General features: G+C 31.1%; 1 protein-coding gene across 10 annotated transcripts in view; it reads right to left on the bottom strand.

The window, feature by feature from the left end:
* The window catches only part of pHCl-1 (pH-sensitive chloride channel 1), a 128,314-nt gene that overhangs the window by 39,158 nt on the left and 67,056 nt on the right, over nt 1-22,100 (bottom strand). For 7 of the 10 annotated variants that reach the window (XM_018450384.1, XM_018450385.1, XM_018450389.1 and 4 more), the window contains 2 exons: nt 15,765-15,854; nt 4,604-4,756 (listed from right to left, as the gene is read on the bottom strand). In XM_018450384.1, the coding sequence (XP_018305886.1) occupies nt 4,604-4,756; nt 15,765-15,854 (243 nt within the window). The remainder of the gene's footprint in view (nt 1-4,603; nt 4,757-15,764; nt 15,855-22,100) is intronic. The other 3 variants (XM_018450386.1, XM_018450387.1, XM_018450388.1) reach the window with 1 other exon arrangement.

Below are 22,100 nucleotides of genomic sequence, written 5' to 3'. Positions count from 1 at the left end.
GAAGGAACTCGTGCTCGGTGCCTGACAATGGTTGGCCCTCGGGTTGGCCCCAAACAAGGACCTAGCAAGGACGCTAGAGATCCGACTGAGGTAGTATTTTTCACAATAAATTATTTACAGATTTCAATATGTTTATCAGCATTATTAAAATCTTTCTAAGATGTACTAGTATCAATATCAGTATGCTCCTCGTCCTGATGAAGTGAACGGCAAGGTTGGTATTAGCAATAGACGAAAACACGGCGATAACCCGCAAACCTTCTGGTATCTTTTTAATGATAATTGCCCATGAGCATCAAATTATTAAATTGCTAGGCAATTTAATTTGTGATAAGTAGTAATTTGTGATGGTTCTGTTGGTATAGAGTTTCAAGACCAAAAAATTAGTTCAGCGCGCAGTTTGGCAGAATTTAATACGTATAAGTATATAAATTCACACCGAATTTAAGCATCAAAGATCCAAATTCGACCGTTATGGGCTCTATTTTCTGTTGGTTGTGTATTTAATATATTTCAATGTTAGATTTTATTGTGGTGTTCTAGTATTTTCTATGTTTCCGACATTTCGTCTTAATATCCTTTGTAATTCTTGTGAGTTCATGATCGTACCATGTTTACGTGTCAGTCGCGATCGAATATTAACTTCCTCATTTTATTGCATCTAATTATCGCATGTATTGCATTGTAAGAATTTCTTCTTTAGTGTGTGAGTTTGTACCTATCACGTTATCAAAGATATTACGGACAGACATTGTAGTACTACTCTTTCTTATTGTGTATCACTACTATCATATTGATGAGTGTGTATGGAAAATTGTTGGAATTTGCTAGAATATACTTGTTATTAAAAAATAAATATATAAATATATACTTGTTATTTCTTATTATTATTATGTTTGGTGTAATTTATTGCTGCAATACCCTGCTCACTCTCCAAAATTCTAATCATTCTTCACGAATCATTCTCTCTATTAATACTGGCTGAAGGGTCGGATATCAGCAGAGCTGTCATTGTTCACAATTTCTTTTACGCGAATTCTTAAGTGTATTTCCGTTAATTTTACGAAAGCGCACTTTCTCACGTGTGACATCCAACCATCGTTACTTGTTAAGAATCATCTACGATAAAATGAAAATCAAGCTAATAATGTTCAGAATGAAATAAAGGAGGACGAATAAATGTTATTGATCTTTGCCCCCAACCGGGAAGTGAAATGTGTACGTTTTTTTATAGCTTTGGGCTGCACACACATACAGAATCACGTGGATACGTAAAAATGTGAATGAAGTGAGTAAATAAGCATAACATTTTTATCATAAAAATGAGACACATAATGATTATTTTTAATGTTTTAACTTTCAAAAACTTTTAAATGTTTTAACATCAAATATATGACATTTTGTTATGAGTTGAGTTGAAATAGAGAAGAAAACAAACGTATGATAACTCGAAGAATTGAAGACGAGAATCAGATACGTTGATAATTATGCAGAGATACGGACCACTCTTCGATGACCTTGACCTTGACATATGTTGTCAATCATCCTGAGTGACCTTCACAATATATTTTAGTCGTCGTTGGTTATTCATTAAAAAGTTGTTAACAAGAAAGTTTGAAAAATAATGCCTTATTTCTGCTATATACAGGGTGTCTTAAATTTAAATATCTAAACTTCGGGAACGTGTAGAGAATCGATAAATTAAGAAAAAAATCCTGTAGAGATATGTTCGTTTTAGCTTCATTTTGGAGAAAATCGCAAAAAAAAGACAAAACGTAATTTTCAATTTTTTAATTTCTCATTACTTATTCACTTGTTTAATGTAGATATTGTTCAAAATGTTGGCCTCTTGCAGCAATGCAAACATTACATCTAGTACGGACAGCTCGTGTTGCAGCCAAACACTGATCTGGCGATATTTGGTGCACTGCAGCCTCAATTCAATTTCTCAATCGTTCTCTTAAGTTGACTGACGACGAATAAACTTCCTGCTTCAGGACCCTCTACATAAAGAAGTCCAGTGGTGTCAAATCATGTGATCGGGGTGGCCAAGGTACTACTCCTCCACGTCCAATCCATCGTCGTGGATAGTGTCTGTTTAGCTAAGCTCGAGTAGTTCTGCCATAATGAGCTCAACATCCATCGAGTTGAAATCACATTTCATTCCATTGCTGCAGGTGGATGTCTTTTAAATAATCAAAGAAATCAGTCTCCAAAAACTCAATATATCTGGCTGCATTTAATCTGTCGAGTAAAAAAATGGTCCTACTAGAGAGTCGTTCCAAATTCCGAGTCAGATTATATTAACAATAAATTCATGTTGGAACTTACCTTGCCTAACAGTCTTGGGATTTTCATGAGCCCCTACATGATAATTTCTTTGATTAATAATTCCTCCTCTTGTAAATGTAGCTTCGTCCGTCCAGATTATTTTTGATGGAAAAGAATTATCATTGTTAAACTGCTTAAGAAACTGATTGCTAAAATTCAACCTCTTGAAATAATCCTGAGGTAATAAATTCTGTACTTTTTTAATATTGTACGGATAGCGGTTATCATTTCTTAAAGTTCGGTATTCTTTGCCGTGGCAATTCTAATGCAGCTGACGCTCTCCGGATACTGATCTCAGGATTGTTATCAAAGTGGTGCAGAACACGATTTTCCACTTGCATATTTGCTCCTAACGGATCTTGATGAATTGAAAATGAGCCGGTCTCTCGCAGCCTATTAAAAGTCATTGTAATAACTCGCTGATTCGGCATTCTTCTATTTGGAAATCGGTGTACATACTCTCGCACCGCCTCCGTAGCATTACCGTCGCAGAAACTATACACGAAAACCACGTCAGCATATTCAACGTTAGAATATGTACGCGGCATATTGTGACAGAAGTAATTCACTCGATAGCTTCTGACGAGTAACTGACGAATTTATAGGAGAAAGGCAGAAATGTAAACAAACAAACAAGTTTTTACCTGAAAACGGAATTATTATTATTGTTTTCGTGCACGATTTCAGCGACGATAATACTTCAGAGGTAGTGCAGGAACGAAACAATTACGTTTTATCTTTTTTGCGATTTTTTTCCAAAACGAAACAAAAATGAGCATATCTTTACAGGACCTTTTTTTTTTTAGTTTGTTGGTCCTCTATACGCTCCTGAAGTTTAGACATTTAACACACACACACTCATACATAAACACGCATAGCAATATATTCCGTCACAGCGTCGTTCTTCTGGCCGGTTGTACAGAATTCCGCAGCGACGGATATTCCGGGAAACCACACTTAATATCTCCTTAACTATTCTTGACACCGCAAAATGGTACAGGACTTTTCGACTCAATGTAGTCTGTTCTACCCACGCATGAAATATTTTGCGGTCGTTACCAGACATCCTGTATATAAGAATTTGACAGCATTATATAAAATTTTATATAATTATAGGTAAAACATTTTTTACCGGACATAATATTCTGCTCAGTTAACAAGACATTCTTAGGAAATCCGTAGGACGTTCCTGTCAGGGCTATCAGGGCCCTTGTGTTCACAGAATGTTAAATAAGGATAAAATGATACATGGGTGCACTCGGGTAAAGTCTTTAAACGCAGCCCAGGATTTGCGCGCATGTGTGTGCGTGTATACAGGGTGTCCCACCTAACTCAACTATCTGAAATATCTCGTTTGGTTTTTAGGATAGGAAAAAATGTTTCACATGAAAGTGAAATGGTTTCAAGGGGGACGTATTTTGGTCATGTTGTCTTTTTTCTAGGTGGAGGCGCCAAAACGATATAAAGGTCACCTCTATTTTTTAAAATAGAATTGTATAATTTTTTTTACATAATATGATTCCTCTAATTATTCTGCATATAAAAGTATTAAGATAGTGATATCAAAAACCCGATAGTTTATCAGATATTTTATACTTTATTTTGGCATATATTGACATAAAATGTTAAACAACTCGTAAATTATTAAATTTTTTATAATTGTTCCTTAATACTTTTATGAACAGAATAATGAAATGAATCAATTGGTCGAAAGAAAGCATATATGTAGTTGCTTATTTAAAAAATTATTCATTTTGCTTACATATTTTTGTAAAGCAATTATGTGTTTTCTTTGCACCAATTGATTCATTTTATTATTCTGTTCATAAAAGTACGATTATCAAAAAATTAATAGTTTACGAGTTATTTAACATTTTATATCAATATACGCCAAAATAAAATATAAAATATCAAAACTATTGGTTTTTTATATCTTTACCTTAATACAATACTTTTATATGCAGAATAATTAGAGGAATCATAATATGTAAAAAAAAATTATACAATTCGATTTAAAAAAGTAGAGGTGATTCATATCTTTTTGGCGCCTCCACCTAGAAGAAAAACAACTTGACCAAAATACGTCCCCCTTGAAACTATTCCACTTTCATCTGAAACATTTTTTCCTATCATAAAAACCAATTAAGTGAGATATTTCAATTGGTCAAGTTAGATGGGACACTCTGCATATAAACGAGATATACATATACATCGTATATATTACTTTTCTTTTTAAAAAGTTATGAAATGATATTCCGTCATGTAGACTTACCAATCATCACTCGCGCCGGTACGGCATTCCATTCAAGCCAAAATGTGATGAACGAACTGGTTACTAGAATAATGCCTGGGATGAAAACCGTAGTGAAATAGAAGGAACGATCTCGCGTGAAGATCAAATCCACCTTCAAGCAGCTGTAATTACCTGAGTCAAGCACACGTAACTTTATTTTTCGTGCTGCAGCAAAAATCGATGGAAATTTGTACTTTGAGGAGCAAAAAGAAAAAGTGATAACCTTGATAACACTTTGATAACACTTTGATTCAAATAGAGACAAATCATTAATGGATATTTAAATATATTTAAATACTTATATTTCATTCACTATTAATAAGATAATAATTTGAATAATTATTGAGAAAAGGTTAAATCTTGTCTTGACATATCTTGTTAAGATTGATTTTGACATATCTTGTTAAGGTCATGATTCTGAGTAACTTTGCCTCAATAATTAGGTGGCGATCTCTTATAGTTTCTGAGATAAGACACTTTAAAGTATTAAATTTTTACTCCCGATTATATATTTCAGTTTTTCATACTGTCTTCATGTATTCGTTTTGTACCGTAATTCGTGCTTTTTTTGTTGGTATTTCTTGTTTATATTCGCTACTTTTTTTGTATTTGGTATGACTACGTTTCAATATAAAAGTTTAAAATATCGTCAATATCTTTCATCCATTCTTGTCAATTTTTAAACAGCTTTCAACATGCAACTACATAAGTTTTTGAGTCGTGTTGAAAATAAAGATAAGTTAATAGATTTCCTGATTGAAAAAGTTATTCATGGATGTGTCAAGTGTTCACGATGTGAAACAATGTTGGATTTAAATCGAAAGTATATACTTCTTGTTTAAAATTACTATATACAAAATATAAACAATGTAAAAATAAGAAATAGTGCAAAGTATTATGTAACTTCAGATTGAATCCATTGAATATAAGACATGGTTTTCGTATGTTCATCTACAATGAATATATAAATTTATTCTTATTAGATATTTTTTAACAATACGTCCTCTTCGAGAAACGTTTTTGATGGAAGAATTTGGTACTACCCTATTACATAATGGTCGATTGGTCAAATTTTTGCGTGAAGTTAGTTTTTATTATATTTATCTTTGCGCATGTCTGTCAAAGTATTTTTTATTTTCTTATTGGAACCCGAATTAGTTCTCTTATATGTGATCTATGTACAATAGGAGTCATAGGCCCGTATTCATAGTCAGGCTTTATATTAAAGACTTCCTTAAATTTATCTACAGATGCTCTACGAATTATTTCATTGGCTATACTGAGCATTTAAAGATAAATTTAAGGAAGCCTTAAGTACAAGGTCTGACTATGAATACGGGCAATAGACGGTCATGAGTCATCAGGGACAGTGTTCTTCTTCTTCTTCTTCTTCTTCAAAATCCCCTGTATGATTTACCGACCCTATTCGTGGGTTACAGTACCATGCGTATCAATTCTAGCTTTGTAGCCCCTTCGGGGGCAGGGGCTTGCTTATGTTTTTCAATCTGGTAGTAGTGAAATTTGACTCTACAGAGTTTGTCAACACTTGAGGGGACCTACAGTTGAACGTCGAATCCGAAGGGCGAACGCGAAAAATCGCGTATATAGGGCGCAGGCAGGATCGAACCCGGATTCGCAGATCGCGAGTCAATCGCACTGAGCGGTGAGCCACTCGGCCTCCCGCTACCCTCCCCCCTCTCCCAGGAATAGTATTCTCAGATCCTGGGACCTACTTCCCTCTGGCGTGGGATTTCACGTGATCTCGTCACATGATTGCTAAGCGCACACGTATATGCTACTGTAGTATGCGGTAGTAAGATCCCACGAGATCACGTGACGAAACCACGTGAAATCCCACGCCAGAGAGAGGGGGTCCCAGGATCTGAGAACACTGTTGTGGGGTCTTAAGTCGTAGGAAATTAATCAATCACAATCGAATATGAAGAGAATAATCGACTATGATGGATCAATTTCCTACGACTTAAGACCATACAATCGTCTATGATTCCTATTGTAGACCCCGCATTAATTTTGTCTTGAACGGATTGATGATACGGATGAAATGATTGGAGGAGAAAATATTATGGTGGAAATAGATGAAGCTAAGATTGGAAAGCGAAAATTCAAAGGCCAACTTGTAACTGAACAATAGATCTTTTGTGGAATTGAACGCGAAACAAAAAAAAAAAATGATTTATTGAATGTGTACTTACAAGGGAAGTTTCACAACTGTCCGGAACCGATTTGATTTTCCATGAAATATATTGTTGGACACGAAAATCTAAGAGAGACACGTATTTTTTTTTATACGTGCGCTAACTCATGTTTAAGGGGTGAAACACCCCTTCGAAAAGAAACGGTATTTCTATTTCGAGCCGAATACCGTCGGAAGTATAAAAGATGGAAAAAAATTTTTAAATAAAAGTTGTACGATTTCAAGAGTACTTCAATGTTGTGAAGAAAAAAAAATGTTTTCTGATTTTTTTGTTAACAATTGTTAAACTATACGCCGAATTGATTTTTCGGTCTTAAAACGCTATACCGACAAATCTACTAGTAATATCATAAATTAAATTGTATAGCATTATTTAAATGAATTTAGAATAGTTCAACATCTCAACGTTCAGACCGTTAGTGGCGCTTCTTAGTTTAAAGTATTGTAATTAACATAAGCGGTCTTTCAATCTTATTATTATAAAATTTGAAGTTATATCGAGGGCCACACCAGTAAAATTTAGAATTTATATTTTTTGTCTTCTTCGAATTATCAGGAATCATGGACATCAACGTGGAAGTGAGACAAAGTCGATTCCCTTTTTTTTTCGTTTTTTTTTTGCGAGTTCAAGTTTGGACATCGCGGGCCGGATCCAGCCCGCGGGCCGCCAGTTGCGTATCCCTGCTTTAGACTATCGAGGCACTTGCCTTGGCAGTCTAACGATGAGGATGCTCGCAAGGAATGCTATAGAGATCCGAGTTCGATCTCCGGCCGAAATAATTTTTTACAGTAAATTATTTAAGAATTTTAATATGTTTATCAGCATTATTAAGATTTTTCTAAGATGATTGCAATGTGAGCATCAAATTATTAAATTGCTAGGCAATTTAATTTGTGATATTACTACGGTAGTTTTGTCGATATAACGTTTCAAGACTGAAAAATCAATTCGACGCGCAGTTTGGTAGAGTTTGATACATAGTACATTCACACTGCATTATTTAAGCATTAACGATCCAGCTTTGATCCATATGGACTTTATTTCTTATTGCGTATTTAAAATTTATCATTTTATTTTATTAAAATGTAAATGTTTGATTGTGTTAATTCCACCCCTTTGTTCATGTACACATGTATTTTATAATATTAACCTTGTTTGCCACATAAGCAGAGAGGATATGAGAGAGACTATATGGGGGTCTTACCTTTTTTTTTTAGAAGGTACACCTTGCGTAAGGATCTGTTGTATTCACGTACATATAGTTTATTGTTAGTATATAAGACTCATCAATTTTTAGTAAGACGAAAGATTTTACATCTTGCGTATGAGATTGCTATATTCATGTTTGGTTCATTATTAGTATATAAGATTCATCAGTTTTAGTAAGGCAAAAGATTTTTCGTATGAGTTTATAACTTTTCACGCAAACCTATTTCTGATTTGAAATTAAAATATGGCTTGAATTAGATCATAGGCCTTGTTTAATATTTAATAGACAACAAAGATGAACTGATGCTTACAACGTGTGAGCGTGAAAACGGAACGTCCCAAGGTGGAGTTCCTTCATCTTTGAAAACGAGGCTCCACTTCGAAATCCATAAGAAAAAACTCTTATCTTATTAAAAACTCGTGAATCTTATGTAATATAATAATGAATTGTACATGAATATAGTAGTCCCCTACACAGGATGTAAAATCTTTCGCCATATTAAAAACTGAAAAGTCTTATGTATTAAAAATTACCCTGATAGAAAAATTTCGCTGAAATTATTTTACGTTTTGGAACACTTTTCAGCAAAATTTCAGCATTTTAGAAAAATTTCAATTTAATTTTAGCAATTTTTAGTTGAAAAATTCATTTTCAGCAAAATTTTAGTAAAATTTTAGACAAATTTCAGTAAAAATTTCAGAAAAATTTCAGCGATTTTTCAATATGTTAGCCGAAAAATTCACTTTCAGTGAAATTTCAGCAAATTTTCAGTAATTTCGCTGAAATGTTTCAAAACGTAGAATAATTTCAGCGAAATTTTTTCACCAGGGTAATGATCTCTTTTTCACATATATCTAAATACACGTATTATATGTGTAATTAATATATCTGTGTTTCAATTCATATAATTTTTAATACACGGGTATTGAAATACACGAGAATACGTGTATCGAAATACACGATTTGAAAAGCTAAACAGTGATAGCTAACTAACACCTTCTGAAAGTTACACTTAGGCTGATATTTATAATCGATTCTTATACTTGAGACTGTTTTAAGTACAGTCTTAAGGTGTCATAAACCAACCAGAGGACTATATTAGCCTATCTTAAGACATTACATAAGACGATGATAAAAGAAGAATATATACTATAAATACCATCCTTAGAGTACGTTCCACTTAACGTTCGCAACGCTCTCGCGAGCATTATTGCATCCTTGTCGTTTATCAATATTAAACAAGAATGAAATGATGCTCGCGAGCGTTGAGAACATTAAGTGGAACGTATTCTTAGGTCATGATCTTGACGATACAGGGTGATTCAGAACGACCCCGTGTCCTTGTAAAGACGTGTTCCTGACTGAATTCTGAGACAATTTTTCCTTTACAAAAATTTTATCCGACGCTTACTTTTTGAGTAGGCGTGTCCAATTTGAGCTCCGGAGTCAACACTTTACAGTTCATGAAATTTACTCTCATTGAATTTTTTTGCGTCAATGGCTTTGCGTTTTGGCTTTTGAGCTCAAATTAGACAGCCCTATTTTTGAATTATTAAAAAAAATTAGTGAAATACGGGCCGCGTACAGAAGGCAAGCAGAGGCGGCGCACTCACCGTCCGACGGGAGCGATCACGAGGGGCACTCGCTGCGATCAGCTGTCTAAGGACATAGGGTTATTCTCTTTCCCATAACACACACACACACACACACACACACACACACATACTCTCTCTCTCTCTCTTTCTCTCTCTTTCTGTCACTTACCTTGCAAAGATTCGCTGTCTTTATACTGTTGTAACTTGACGGATAAATTTCACGACCGTGAAAAAGCAATACGAAGACGAGTGAAGTGTCTTCGTATTGCTTTTCCACGGTTGTAATCCATTAAGTTATAGTATGAAGACAACGAATCTCTGTAAGGTAAGTGGCAGAGAGAGCGAGAGAGACAGAGAGAGAGAGAGAGAGAGAGAGAGAGAGAGAGAGAGAGAGAGAGAGAATGTGTTTGGGTGAGTATGTGTGTGTGTTTGTATTATATGAAACAGAATAAGGGGCTGCGCCGAATAAAAGGAACAGGGAACAGAGAACAGAGAATAAGAATTCCAATCTATCAGAAATCATGTATTGTGGAATACATAGTTTACACGCAGCCCCTAACTCTATGTCCTTGGACAGCTGATCGCAACGAGATATCCCTCGTGTTCGCTCGCGTCGGACGATAAGTGCGCCGCCCCTGCTTCTGTACGCGGCTCTTAATTCGCTAACTTTATTTTTTAATAACTTAAAAAGTAAGCGTCGGATAAATTTTCGTAAAGGAAAAATCGTCTCAAAATTCAGTCAGGAATACATCTTTACAAGGATACGGGGTTGTTTTGAATCACTATGTACATGTCAAGATCGAAATATTCAGAGTTGTCTTCTATGGTGAAGATTTACTACTAAAATTATATTTTAATTTTAAATATCTCAGAAACTGAAGGAGACCGCCACCTAATCGTTAAAGGCAAAGTTTCTTCCGATGATGACCTTGACAACATATGTCAAGGTCAAAATCGCGGCGAAGTTTAATCTTTTCTTAATAATTACTTTTTGTATAACAAGATACATAATAAAATAATTAAAAGTCTGAGTTATATTCAGTCTTTTAAGTTAGGATGACGTAGCAATTGTTTAAAAATATATATTACTTCATATTCGAAAAAAATTTTCATTTTAGTCTCAAATTTCATTTGAAATTCTAAGCCTTATAATTAGTTCAAGTAATTTTAAATTCGAGAAAAGTAATAAGACATCACATATAGTCATTTTGTTAATTAGTGTCCATCAAACGTCCCATTCGTGAAAGCAGTTAAAGTATTTTAACAAAGTGCTAATATGAGCATCAAAAAAGGATTAGAAGCTGTTTGCAAGCATAAAGGAACATCTATCATTAAAGAAATATTAACTTAAGCCTTCTGTCACAAATAATTCTACATCGAATACTTCTCACATCTTCTTGAACATTGAATAAAAGGATATGAACATTTATTTATTAATTATATGATACAAATGATTCATGCCGGTGATATTCAATTATTACCGTTTGTATATTTTATTAATTTACAGTTATCGTTTCGTTAGGATTTCTCTTAGAAATTGATTTTAAATCAAATCCTTATTTTATGAGATATTTCATAACAGATAAATAAAAAAATTAATAAAAATATTGTGTAAATAGGAATATGAATAAAAAGCAAAGCTTATACATATATATTTGATCATAAAAGACATGACAATATAAAATTCACACATTTGAAGACTTATGTCAACTTTACCATCTTGTCATTATTCAATTTCACTTCATATGAAGTATAATTCGTAAATATGTACCTACCAATAGAATTTTTATAATTTAATATAATTAAAAAATGTTTATAATATTTTGTTTTACAAGGGGTAAACTTTATTTAAAAAGAACGACCGCAAAAAGAGTGGATTTTTTGCCTGTGTTTTGGTCCTCAATTTTGAAATCGAATTTTATATCAAATGATAAGCTCATGATAAGATTGATTAATGATTAATCACAAAGAAGTTTTATGTTAAGCATGCGATTGGTTTCAAAAATATAGAGCGTCATAAGGGTCACCAACTATTAAGAAAATATGACACTAAGGTCTGATTTCACAATATATGGTTACCTATAAAGATTAAAGGTAACCAAGAAGTTCATGAATGAATTTCATTGATGAATCTGTTGATAACCTTTAATCTTTAGGTAATATATTGTGAAAATGGGCCTAACAACGCTTTATAACACGAATTTTTGTTGAATTTTTTTGAAAGTTGGTACCTATGAGTTCTTTGAGCTGATTACGAATCTAATGTTAGATTTTAAGAGTTCAAGATGGTCGATATAATATCTCACATAGCATGCAATATCACAGTAATATCACAGCAACATCATTTTCCATTGCAATATTACAATGAAATCTAGCAGAAATATCGTTGATCTCAGAAATAGTACTGAGATGTCACAGTAATATTACGATGTCTGCGAAAATAAAACACAGGAAAATTCTCTTTAAAACATTTTAATTTTTTCCAATAAATATTACATAAATATAAACATTACATAGTATCACAGAAATATTACATAATATTATAGTGATATTACTGAGATATATCACAAAAATATCACTATAATATTATGTAATACTTCTGTGATACTTAATGTAATGTTTATATTTATGTAATATTTATTGGAAAAAATTAAAATGTTTTAAAGAGAATTTTTTAAAGAATTTATTGAATTGATATTTTTAGTGTTATTCCATATAATATTAATTATTCTAATATTTAAAAAATTATTTCATATGATATTAATTAAAAAATAATACTGATTGTCAATACAATAATTATTATATAATATTATAATGAAAAAGTTATAATAAACTAAATGTCAATTATAAAATTATGTGTATATACATATAATTTTGTAATGTTTTAATAACCTCTTAATGACGTCAATAAAACATCATGAAAGCGTTATTAATTATAATATAATGTCACTCTGTTAAGACGTCATATTGTCACAATATTATTGTGATATTTCAATGTTGGTTAGCAACATGTAATACATCAGTAATATTTCTGTGATATTATATTGTAAATATGTAATATTTTTGGTATATTGCAATATTACTGTAATATTATTGTGATATTACGTGCTATGTGGGATGGCGGATACAAATACTGGAACAATCATTTACTTCTATGGAAACTGTTATATTGTGGTTCTTTTGGTTAGCAAATTGCGAATTTTCTATCAGATTTACCTTTACCTTCACCGAAGGCAGAATATCAAAAAATTATGCAGCGGAAAATGCAAGATCAAAGTGTTATTCTGTTAGTGAAGATGAAAAGGTTAATGATATACTGTTAGATAATAGCTATCCTTTGGAACTAATATGTAAAGAAATAAAGCAGAGACTTAAAAACTTTTTTACGCTTTACTGGATTCGGATAAGAACAAGGGCAATAGTACCGTTGGAATGGGTTTTCATTTTATGTGAGGAGTTAAATATTTGAGTGTTGTTTGATAAACTTAGGAAACTTCTATATTATTGAATGTAATAGTACAATATATGTAGTTATGAAGAGTCATGGAACCTGTAATGAAAAAGCATAACTGCAGTGAAACAGCTTCTAAATATAGCAAGCAAAACTATCAACGTTATCCTTTGCATCATGTAACGTATCAACTTGAATTTGATCTTTTTTATGAAAAAGTAATAAAAAAAATGCTTCTTTCACTCAGAAATTGTCATTGGTTACATTCCAAAATGTGATAGAAAATTCGTAATCAGCGAGCCGAAAAACCACACTTAACAGTTTCCATAGAACTGAATGATTGTTTCAATATTTGTATCCGCCATATTATATCCGCCATCTTGAATGATTAAAATATGTCATCAAGTTCGTAATTAGCAGTTCAAAGAACCCATAGGTACCGACTTTGGAAAAAATTCAACAAAAATTTGTACTATAAAGCGTTGTTAGTGTCACATTTTCTTAATAGTTGATGATTCCTTTGGCGCTCCATATTTCTGAAACCAATCGCATGCTCAACGTAAAACTTTTTTGTGATTAATGTTTCATCATAAACTATTATTTAGGCATTATAGGCATAAAATTCGATTAAAAAATCGAGGATCGAAAAACAGGCATTTTTTGCGGTTATTTGTAGTTAAATGTAGTTATATCATTAATTATTATATATTAATTATATGTATAAATTATACCTCTCTTTTAGCTTTGTTTGAAATACATAACAACTTCTTAAATATCCTTTAAATATACAATTATATTACATATACAGGGTGCTCCAGGCCTAACGTACCACCAGCTAATTACAGATTCTTGAAGTAATTTGGAGACAAAAAGTCTAATACCAATATGTCAAGGCTATAATAATTTTTAAATTAATAGCGATTAAAGTTCACTAATCACGGAGCTGACATTTCGCATGCTCAGGCGTGAAGATATATGACAGATGGTGACAGTGTGTCATGAAGGCTCTCTCAACGACTTCAAGATTATCATACAAATATGCAATGATATTTTTAAGATATTGTTCTTGCTTCTATATGAAATCTATTTGTACGTTGCGCACACATAATTAATATCGAAGAGTATAACAAAATATCAATTTAATAGCGAGATATTATGACATGTATCAAAATAAATTCATAGTCATGTTCATATGCTTTATATGCACGGTAAATGTTTTTGTAATAAGTAGACAAACTATTTTTAATGTAAAAAGAATCAAATATGCAGAAACGATACATTTTATTAATAGAAAATATCAGGTACTAAAATTCGACACAACCGCATAGGACATATCTCGATTTATAATTTGGTTTATTGTTGTGTGTAAGAAAATTTTAATTTTATAATTTTTATACGAATTGGAACATTTTTCAGAAATACTCAGAAATATTCGGAAAGTTTACATCTTCTCTCATAATTTTTCATACAAATGAATTATTCTGAGATTTCCCATCCCATAATTTAAAAAAAATATTTTAAAATTTTTTAGATTTTGTAACATTTCATCAGAAATTTTACTTACAAAAAATCTTAGAAATTTTACGATATTTCATAATTAACAATGAAAAATTATGAGAAAAGATGTAGATTTTCTGAGAAGTGTTCCAATTCGTATAAAAAATGTGAGAAAGTTATAAAATTATATAGAAATTCTGAAAAATTATATGAAAAATTCTGAGAAAAATTTTCATCAGGATGAGTGCGCAAAATGTTAACTCCGTGATTAGTAACCTTTAATCGCTACTAATTTAAAAACTATTATAGCCTCGACGTTTTGGTATTAGACTTTTCGTTTCCAAATTACTTCAAGAATCTGTAATTAGCAAATATTTTGTTGGGTCTGAAACATCCTGTATGTACCGTGAGTTGCATCAACATATTGATCATATATGTATATATCCGGTATATGTCGGCTATTTTATAAATGTAATGCCTTCACTAGCAGGTATTACATTTATAAAATATATTATGATATATCGATCAATTTTATAAATGTAATGCCTGCTAAAAAAGATATTACATTTATTAAATAACTTGTCATATTGACCAATATGTTAATGCAACACACGGTACATATACAATATATCTTTTGAAGAATATGAAACAGCATGAATGGACAAATATTTATGAGTGCAATATAACAATAATTTTATAATAAATAGTACAATATAAGCTTATAATAAATAAACGTTGCTATACAAATAATTAAATATAAGATAAATAAAACTATAAAATAAAAATGTAGTTTGTAATAAGAATCGTTTATTATTCTTTTGTTTCGGTAATGCGATTAAATTCAATACATTTATAGAAAATGAATTAATTATTTGTTTAGCATATTTTGCAATATTCTATTAAATTTGACAACGCTCAATTTTACAGTTTCCAGTTAATAATCTCCAATTAACAATAAGTGACAATTTTATCTCAATAATATACAAATCAATAAATCAATATACAATACAACGAAGCAAACATCGAATATCTATTTGAGATATCTTGGCGTTTTGTATTTTGGTAAGCTTGGTCCTGTCTCTCTCTCTTTCTCTCTTTTTCCCCCATTTATTCTCCTTAGAATTGCTTTACACTCATATCGAAGAGATAGATATGAGAGATAGATTTTTACCTTGCTCTTCAAATCTGCGCTGGCACAGCGAGCACTTAGAGTCTCCAAAATCATCGAACTCGTCCTCCTCAACCATGATCTGTCCGTCAGCTGCAACAAAACAGCCCACGATCTTTCCTTCCTATCTTTTGTCTGTTTTTTTCTTTCCATATTCTTGCAGCTTCTGTGTGTCGAAAGGAGAAACAAATCTTCACAGAGCCGCGAAATAAGCTCTAACAAGGGAAGATTCAGAAATGTATTTCTCAGATTTTGACCAGCTTTTCTGTGGTTATTTTGGGGCATCAAAAAATAATCCGTATAAAGCCGTAAATTGCACTTTCGAGTATTTTCCGAAAAACTCAATTTTAGATCACGGTGACGGATCGTTTTCAAATCTGAGAGAATCAGTAGATAATTAAAAAAAAAACAATTAATTTTTATGTATATAGATATATTAGATAGATAGAAAACTATTTTGAGAAAATTAACATTCATTAATTTCAACTGAGGTTTGAAATACCCCGCGAACGATTGCCACTCGTAAAATAGTAAGAGTCAGTGCAGATAGAGCGTTACAGAGCTTATAGGAGACCGGAGTTTGTTAGCACAGTTTTCACAATTTCGGCATATTAGATTTTTTAAACAATTAATTATTATGATTAAAATATATTAATATGATAGAAGAGAATCTTTCTCTTTATTTTCAAATTCCGATAATGGTTCTATGCACTGTACAATAATGTTCTTTGCAATAAATGAAATACAAACATACTACATTGTAGTCAACTTGCCCCGATATGTGTGATAAATTGGTACATATCACGGTGTAAATTGCTTCTATGATAAACTCTATATTAAATTAATAAAAACGTAATAGAAAAATAATAGAGATAAAAATCAAGTATAATAGACATGTATTTCTTAGTAAAAATTACATCTTTCAAAATTATTTTTGGTAAATGTTCAGTATAATGAACCACCCTTCTTTGACATATGTTGTCAAGGTCATGACCCTAAGTGACCTTCAACAGGTTTTAGGTGACGGTCGCCCTTCGTTAAAAAGTTATTAACAAAAGAAGTTTAAGAAATAACGTCACATTTCCGCTTCTATCCCCATATAATTTTCGTTGATAAATATTGAAAACAACGGATCCACCTTCGATGACCTTGACCCTGACACATATAACATTTCATCAGAAATTATACTTACAAAAAATTTTAGAAATATTACGATATTTCATAATTAACATATATGGAAAATTTTGAGAAAAGATGTAGTTTCTCTAAAAAGTGTTTCAATTCGTATATAAAAAAAAATATGAGAAAGTTATAAAATTATATAGAAATTTTGAAAAATTATTTAGAAATTCTGAAAAATTTTTACCGGGGTAATTTTCTAGCAACTGTCATGCTAACTTCGAAGTTAAGTCTAAGAAACACAAATCAAGATGTGACACTTACTAGCTATACATAATCAAGGGACATGATGTTCGTGCCAAGTGAACGCACTAAAGCTCTAGATATACCAAAGTAGTGCAATTCTTTTATATGAGCCGAAATGCCGACGACTTTTCTATTGGTTATTTCGACTGCCATTTTAGACCTAATGGCCTGTAGAGTGTAGACCATTAAACGCTTAATATTATTAGTTAGTAAGTCGAATTATATGATATGGTTAGTAAGTCGAAAATAGAGGACCTTTGCGTATATCTAGAGTTTTAGAACGCACAGCGTGACAGCGCCAAGCAATACCTAACTTTAAACGTATACAACTTGATCATAAAAAATCAGAAACAAAATAACTCATTTTGAAGGTAAAAGATAGCACTATAAGATAATATAAATAAAATTAGCAAAATATAATAAAATTTCCTTAACCATAATACCATTAGTGGATTCAAATCCAGCAGCTAAAATTCTTCGAGAAATGACACTCCACATGCAAACGACAAAAAAAGAAATTTTGTCGGACAATATAATATATCACTTAGATTTGCTTTCTCAAGCTGAAGGATACTAATATCTACAAAATTATGAAATGCTAAAAAATTTATTTGTCTCTTCTTGAATCACATTTTTCTCTTTTTCTATTGTAATACTTATTTGATTTAAATAAAACCTAAGAAAAAGCATCCATGTTATAAAAGAAATATTTTGCGGTAATTTTTCTATTGTTTCTTTCATCGTAAATACATAAACGGAACGTAATGTCAACTTGCTTCTTGTGCGAGCTCCGGTCCCTCCTACTCAGATTACATGTTTGTACATTCACTGAAGATGTACTTTTCTAATATTTCTAATTTCTCTTTTGTTTTTATTATAAACTTACTCTGATTATTTTCAAGCTAACGTTATTTTCAACTGAACAATTTTATATTCGCAATTTTTCAGTGAAGTAATGAACAGCTACTGTTTTGTCTCTGCAATAATTGACTGTTTAACAACATATTTCATGGAAAGTGAAATTGGTGCCGAACAGTTGTGAAACGTCCTTGTACAAAACCTTTTCATATCTTACCAAGTACAAAACCTTTTCATATCTTAATTTTTAAGGAGATGCTGGAATCGTTTGTATTACCGATAAAACTATTCCAAATTCGGTAGTAGTGACATCTTTCATTCATTTCTTATACTTATTGTATATCGCTGTGTCTCGGTCAAATGCATTCATCTGTCCTTATCTAACATATTGCAATGCCATCTCTTGCAAAATCGAACACTTATTGCTAGACACAATTATTGCTTTGTTTACCATTCCGAGTCTTCGCTCAGCGTTCGTATACACGTCATTTGCAGATCGATATACATCTTTCTTTTGAAGCTTTTAATCTTAGTTTGAGTTTCATAAACTCAGTATTGTTTGTGCACGTAATATACTTAGTGCTGCATTGTCGTTTGGTCCATACAACAAAGAGTTATAAAACTTTTGAATTAGGAAACATCTATGATAGCTCTACGAGTTGAAAAAATGTAAGTTTTTAACTTTTTTTTCGATTCTAGTATAAAGTTTTGCAGCATCATCAAATTTTGTATCTACTTTAATTCTGTAAAAGGATTTTATTATAGATTCCGTTCAATAAATTCGGAGATATATTGTCGATCTGTAAAGTCCCAACAATTTGTCCACTTCAGCATCCCCTTAAGGACATATTCTTGAGATAATGTTAAGTTGAAAATCCTAATATAAAAATATCGAGGTTTTATATATACTTCAATATATTACTTCAAAAAGTATTATATATATATATATATAATACTTTTTGAAGTAATAGCGCGATTAGAGATGTAAAAAAACGGTATTTTTGACTTCAGAGAAAAGTATCAAATAAAAAACTAGTTTTTTACTGTAAATAACGGTATTTTTTACAAAATTATATAAAATTTATGAAAAAACATATAGTTATTTTAATATAATTATTTGAATGACAGATATTTTATAATTTAAAAGCTAAATAAGTGATGTTATTAATATAGATAATACTTTATAAGCATAATACTGCCACTGTTTTGTTGCATATTGATTATAATGGTATTCTATATTTTAATTATTTTGAGACAACATCCTAATATAGTTTATCTCTTGATACCTATTATTGCAAAAATATTTATCATACAAACATGGTTATGAATTTATTTTTACAATACATATGTCATAATATCTCGCTATTGAATTGATATTTTGTCATTTCGATATTAATTATGCGTACTTCATATAGCATAGATGTCCAAGGAACATTCCGAGGAACATCCTGAGAATGTTTCAACGTTCTGAGAACGTTCGCAGGAACATCTCTGGGTGTATATGGTATAAAATGTGCTGTATGGAACGTAATATACAAATCAATTCCGTATAAAAGCAAAAACAATTTCTTAGTAAAAATATCATTGCATATTTTGTAGAATATGAACTTGAAGTTGCTGGGAGGACCCACGTGGAGCAGTATCTTTACTACTTGTCGTATCATCATGCCTGAGCACGGAAAATGTCAGCTCCGTGATTAGCGACCTTTAATCACTATTAATTTAAAAAGTTCATATTGATATATAATATTTTGATATTTTCCTTGATATTTTCATATTAGAATCTTCGATTTAAAATTATCACAAGAATCCTTAAGAGAAAATGCGGTAGAAGCAGAACACCTGTGTATACATTTAATGAAATATATCACGACAAATTACGTCGTGCATGTGTTTCGATAGACAAATTAGAAATTATAAGAATATTTAATTTTATGGATCATAAACGGAAAATTTTTTTAAAAAAAAAGCTCTAGATTTAAATTTTTTATAACTTGTCTAAAAAATAAAATAAAAAAAATGCATTTTATAGAGGATGGACAATATATTCATAACTTTTAATCAATCACTTTTATGATATTAATCCTCAATTATTTCGAAAGTATGACGTGCAGAAGAAATTTGGCAACATTGTTTTCAGTATTTAAAAATCTATAAGAAACATCTCGTCAAAGCTTCAAAATAACTTTTCGCTAAAAAGTAGTGTTATTATCAGATACCCTATATATGTAAAATCAAGACTGTACAGTTTCGTGCATCAGAACCTTTTGTGGCATTTTGACGATTAAGAAACAATTTAAAATTGTTAACTTGTTATTAAATTTAATATTTTGCCCTCAACCCTATAACTTCTGTATTAGCGGAAGCTATCGGTAATTAATTAACAAAATTATCTCTAATACAGTAAAATGTTCTATCTTTATTTCAGTCTCACAGTACAAAGATGGGCATGATAGGCTTTACAATATCTTCAGATTTTTTCACAGTAACTATCGATACTACAAATGGATTGATTATAAGCACAAGAAAGCAAAGAAAAAGAGACATTTTAGGGATGTCTGACGAAGTTAAAAAGAAAGCCTCATCCCAAAAGCAAACCACGGCGTTTTAATTAAAAAGCGAGACAGGATCCAAGGTTGCCAATATGCATTTTTTTAGGACATTTTAGGAAATCTACTATTCTACACGCGTGTATATACCATTGTCAAAATATGAATACTATGTATATCATCACTGACAAAGAGGAGATACAGATATATGAATATTCGATCACTGCTATTTTGCATGCGCATGTAACTTTTATGCATAATTAAAACATATATACATACGTATATCATGGCTTCTCAAACTTGATAAGTCACGACTTATTTTTAAAAATAGCAAACGTGCGTGACTTATAGTATGATAAGTCACGTGTATCTAGCTTTAGTAAATGTAAAAAAGCGGCACCGAGATATATTGATTATTTATTTCATTTTATTTAGGAGACACCACTTTACTTCTACGTTTTCGTTTTCTTAATATAATATTGTTAGAATATAATTATATAAATTTATTTCTTAGATATATACATATAATAAGATATGTATGAAGATTGCCTGATATCTATGAAGATTTATGTATGTTTATATTTATTCCCATACAGCACCGATTATTGCGAAAAATTTTCAGAAATATTTCAACCTTTCACATCTCATGTGCAACAATTCTGAAAGGATCCTGCAATATGTCATATGAAATGTTTTAACAGAAATGTTTCTAAAATCTAGCATGTATAATAAATTGAAAAACATATTTAAACAGAATAAAAAATCATCATATATGATTTTAAAATCGCTCCAAAAGTTTACTAAAAATCACTTTTTTGATCAATCACAATTCAATTTAATGTCATTTTGATGTTATTGTAACTTGTTCTACTTTAGTTGCGAAAAACTTTTGTATATGAATGACTTATTCTGCTTTAATTGCGAAAAACTTTTGTATATAATGATATTGTGTGGAAACTGCAGGTGTGATTTTTTAATAGTAATTATGTATTTATACATATAATGTGATTAATTAATCAAAATAGTTGGCGATATAATTACTATTTTTGAGAAATACTTTAAGTTTTATTTCAATAAGTTTTGTAATCTGTGTAAACAGATCACACAACTTATAGGGGAACCTGGGGTATAATGAAACCATGGGGTATAATGGGATGTACTCGATATCTTTTTACAGATATGCTAATATGTAATGAATTGTCAGACAATAGTTACTGTTAGATGTATCTTATATATTGTTATTAGTTGTTATATTATTTTTACCTGAAAATTGCTAAAAATTGTTTAATGTATTCGCTTTACTGTCCGCGAATGAGTTACAGATTCTTTGGTATGTTCGCATAAGGTAAGCAATAACAAAATTCTATTTTTTATTGTCATAAGTACATTTATCTTATTATATAATCTTTTCTTGTGTTACTTTAGTAAAATCTATACAAATATATTGATTATCTGTGATATTTTATATTATCTAAAGTAAATTTATGTACCTCAAGGCATAATGGTG

Source organism: Mycetomoellerius zeteki, unplaced genomic scaffold (genome assembly GCF_001594055.1).
Source record: "Mycetomoellerius zeteki isolate Tzet28-1 unplaced genomic scaffold, Tzet1.0 scaffold28, whole genome shotgun sequence".
NCBI classification, from domain to species: domain Eukaryota; kingdom Metazoa; phylum Arthropoda; class Insecta; order Hymenoptera; family Formicidae; genus Mycetomoellerius; species Mycetomoellerius zeteki.
Note: the sequence above shows the minus strand (reverse complement) of the source record. Positions and strands in the feature narration are given on the sequence as shown.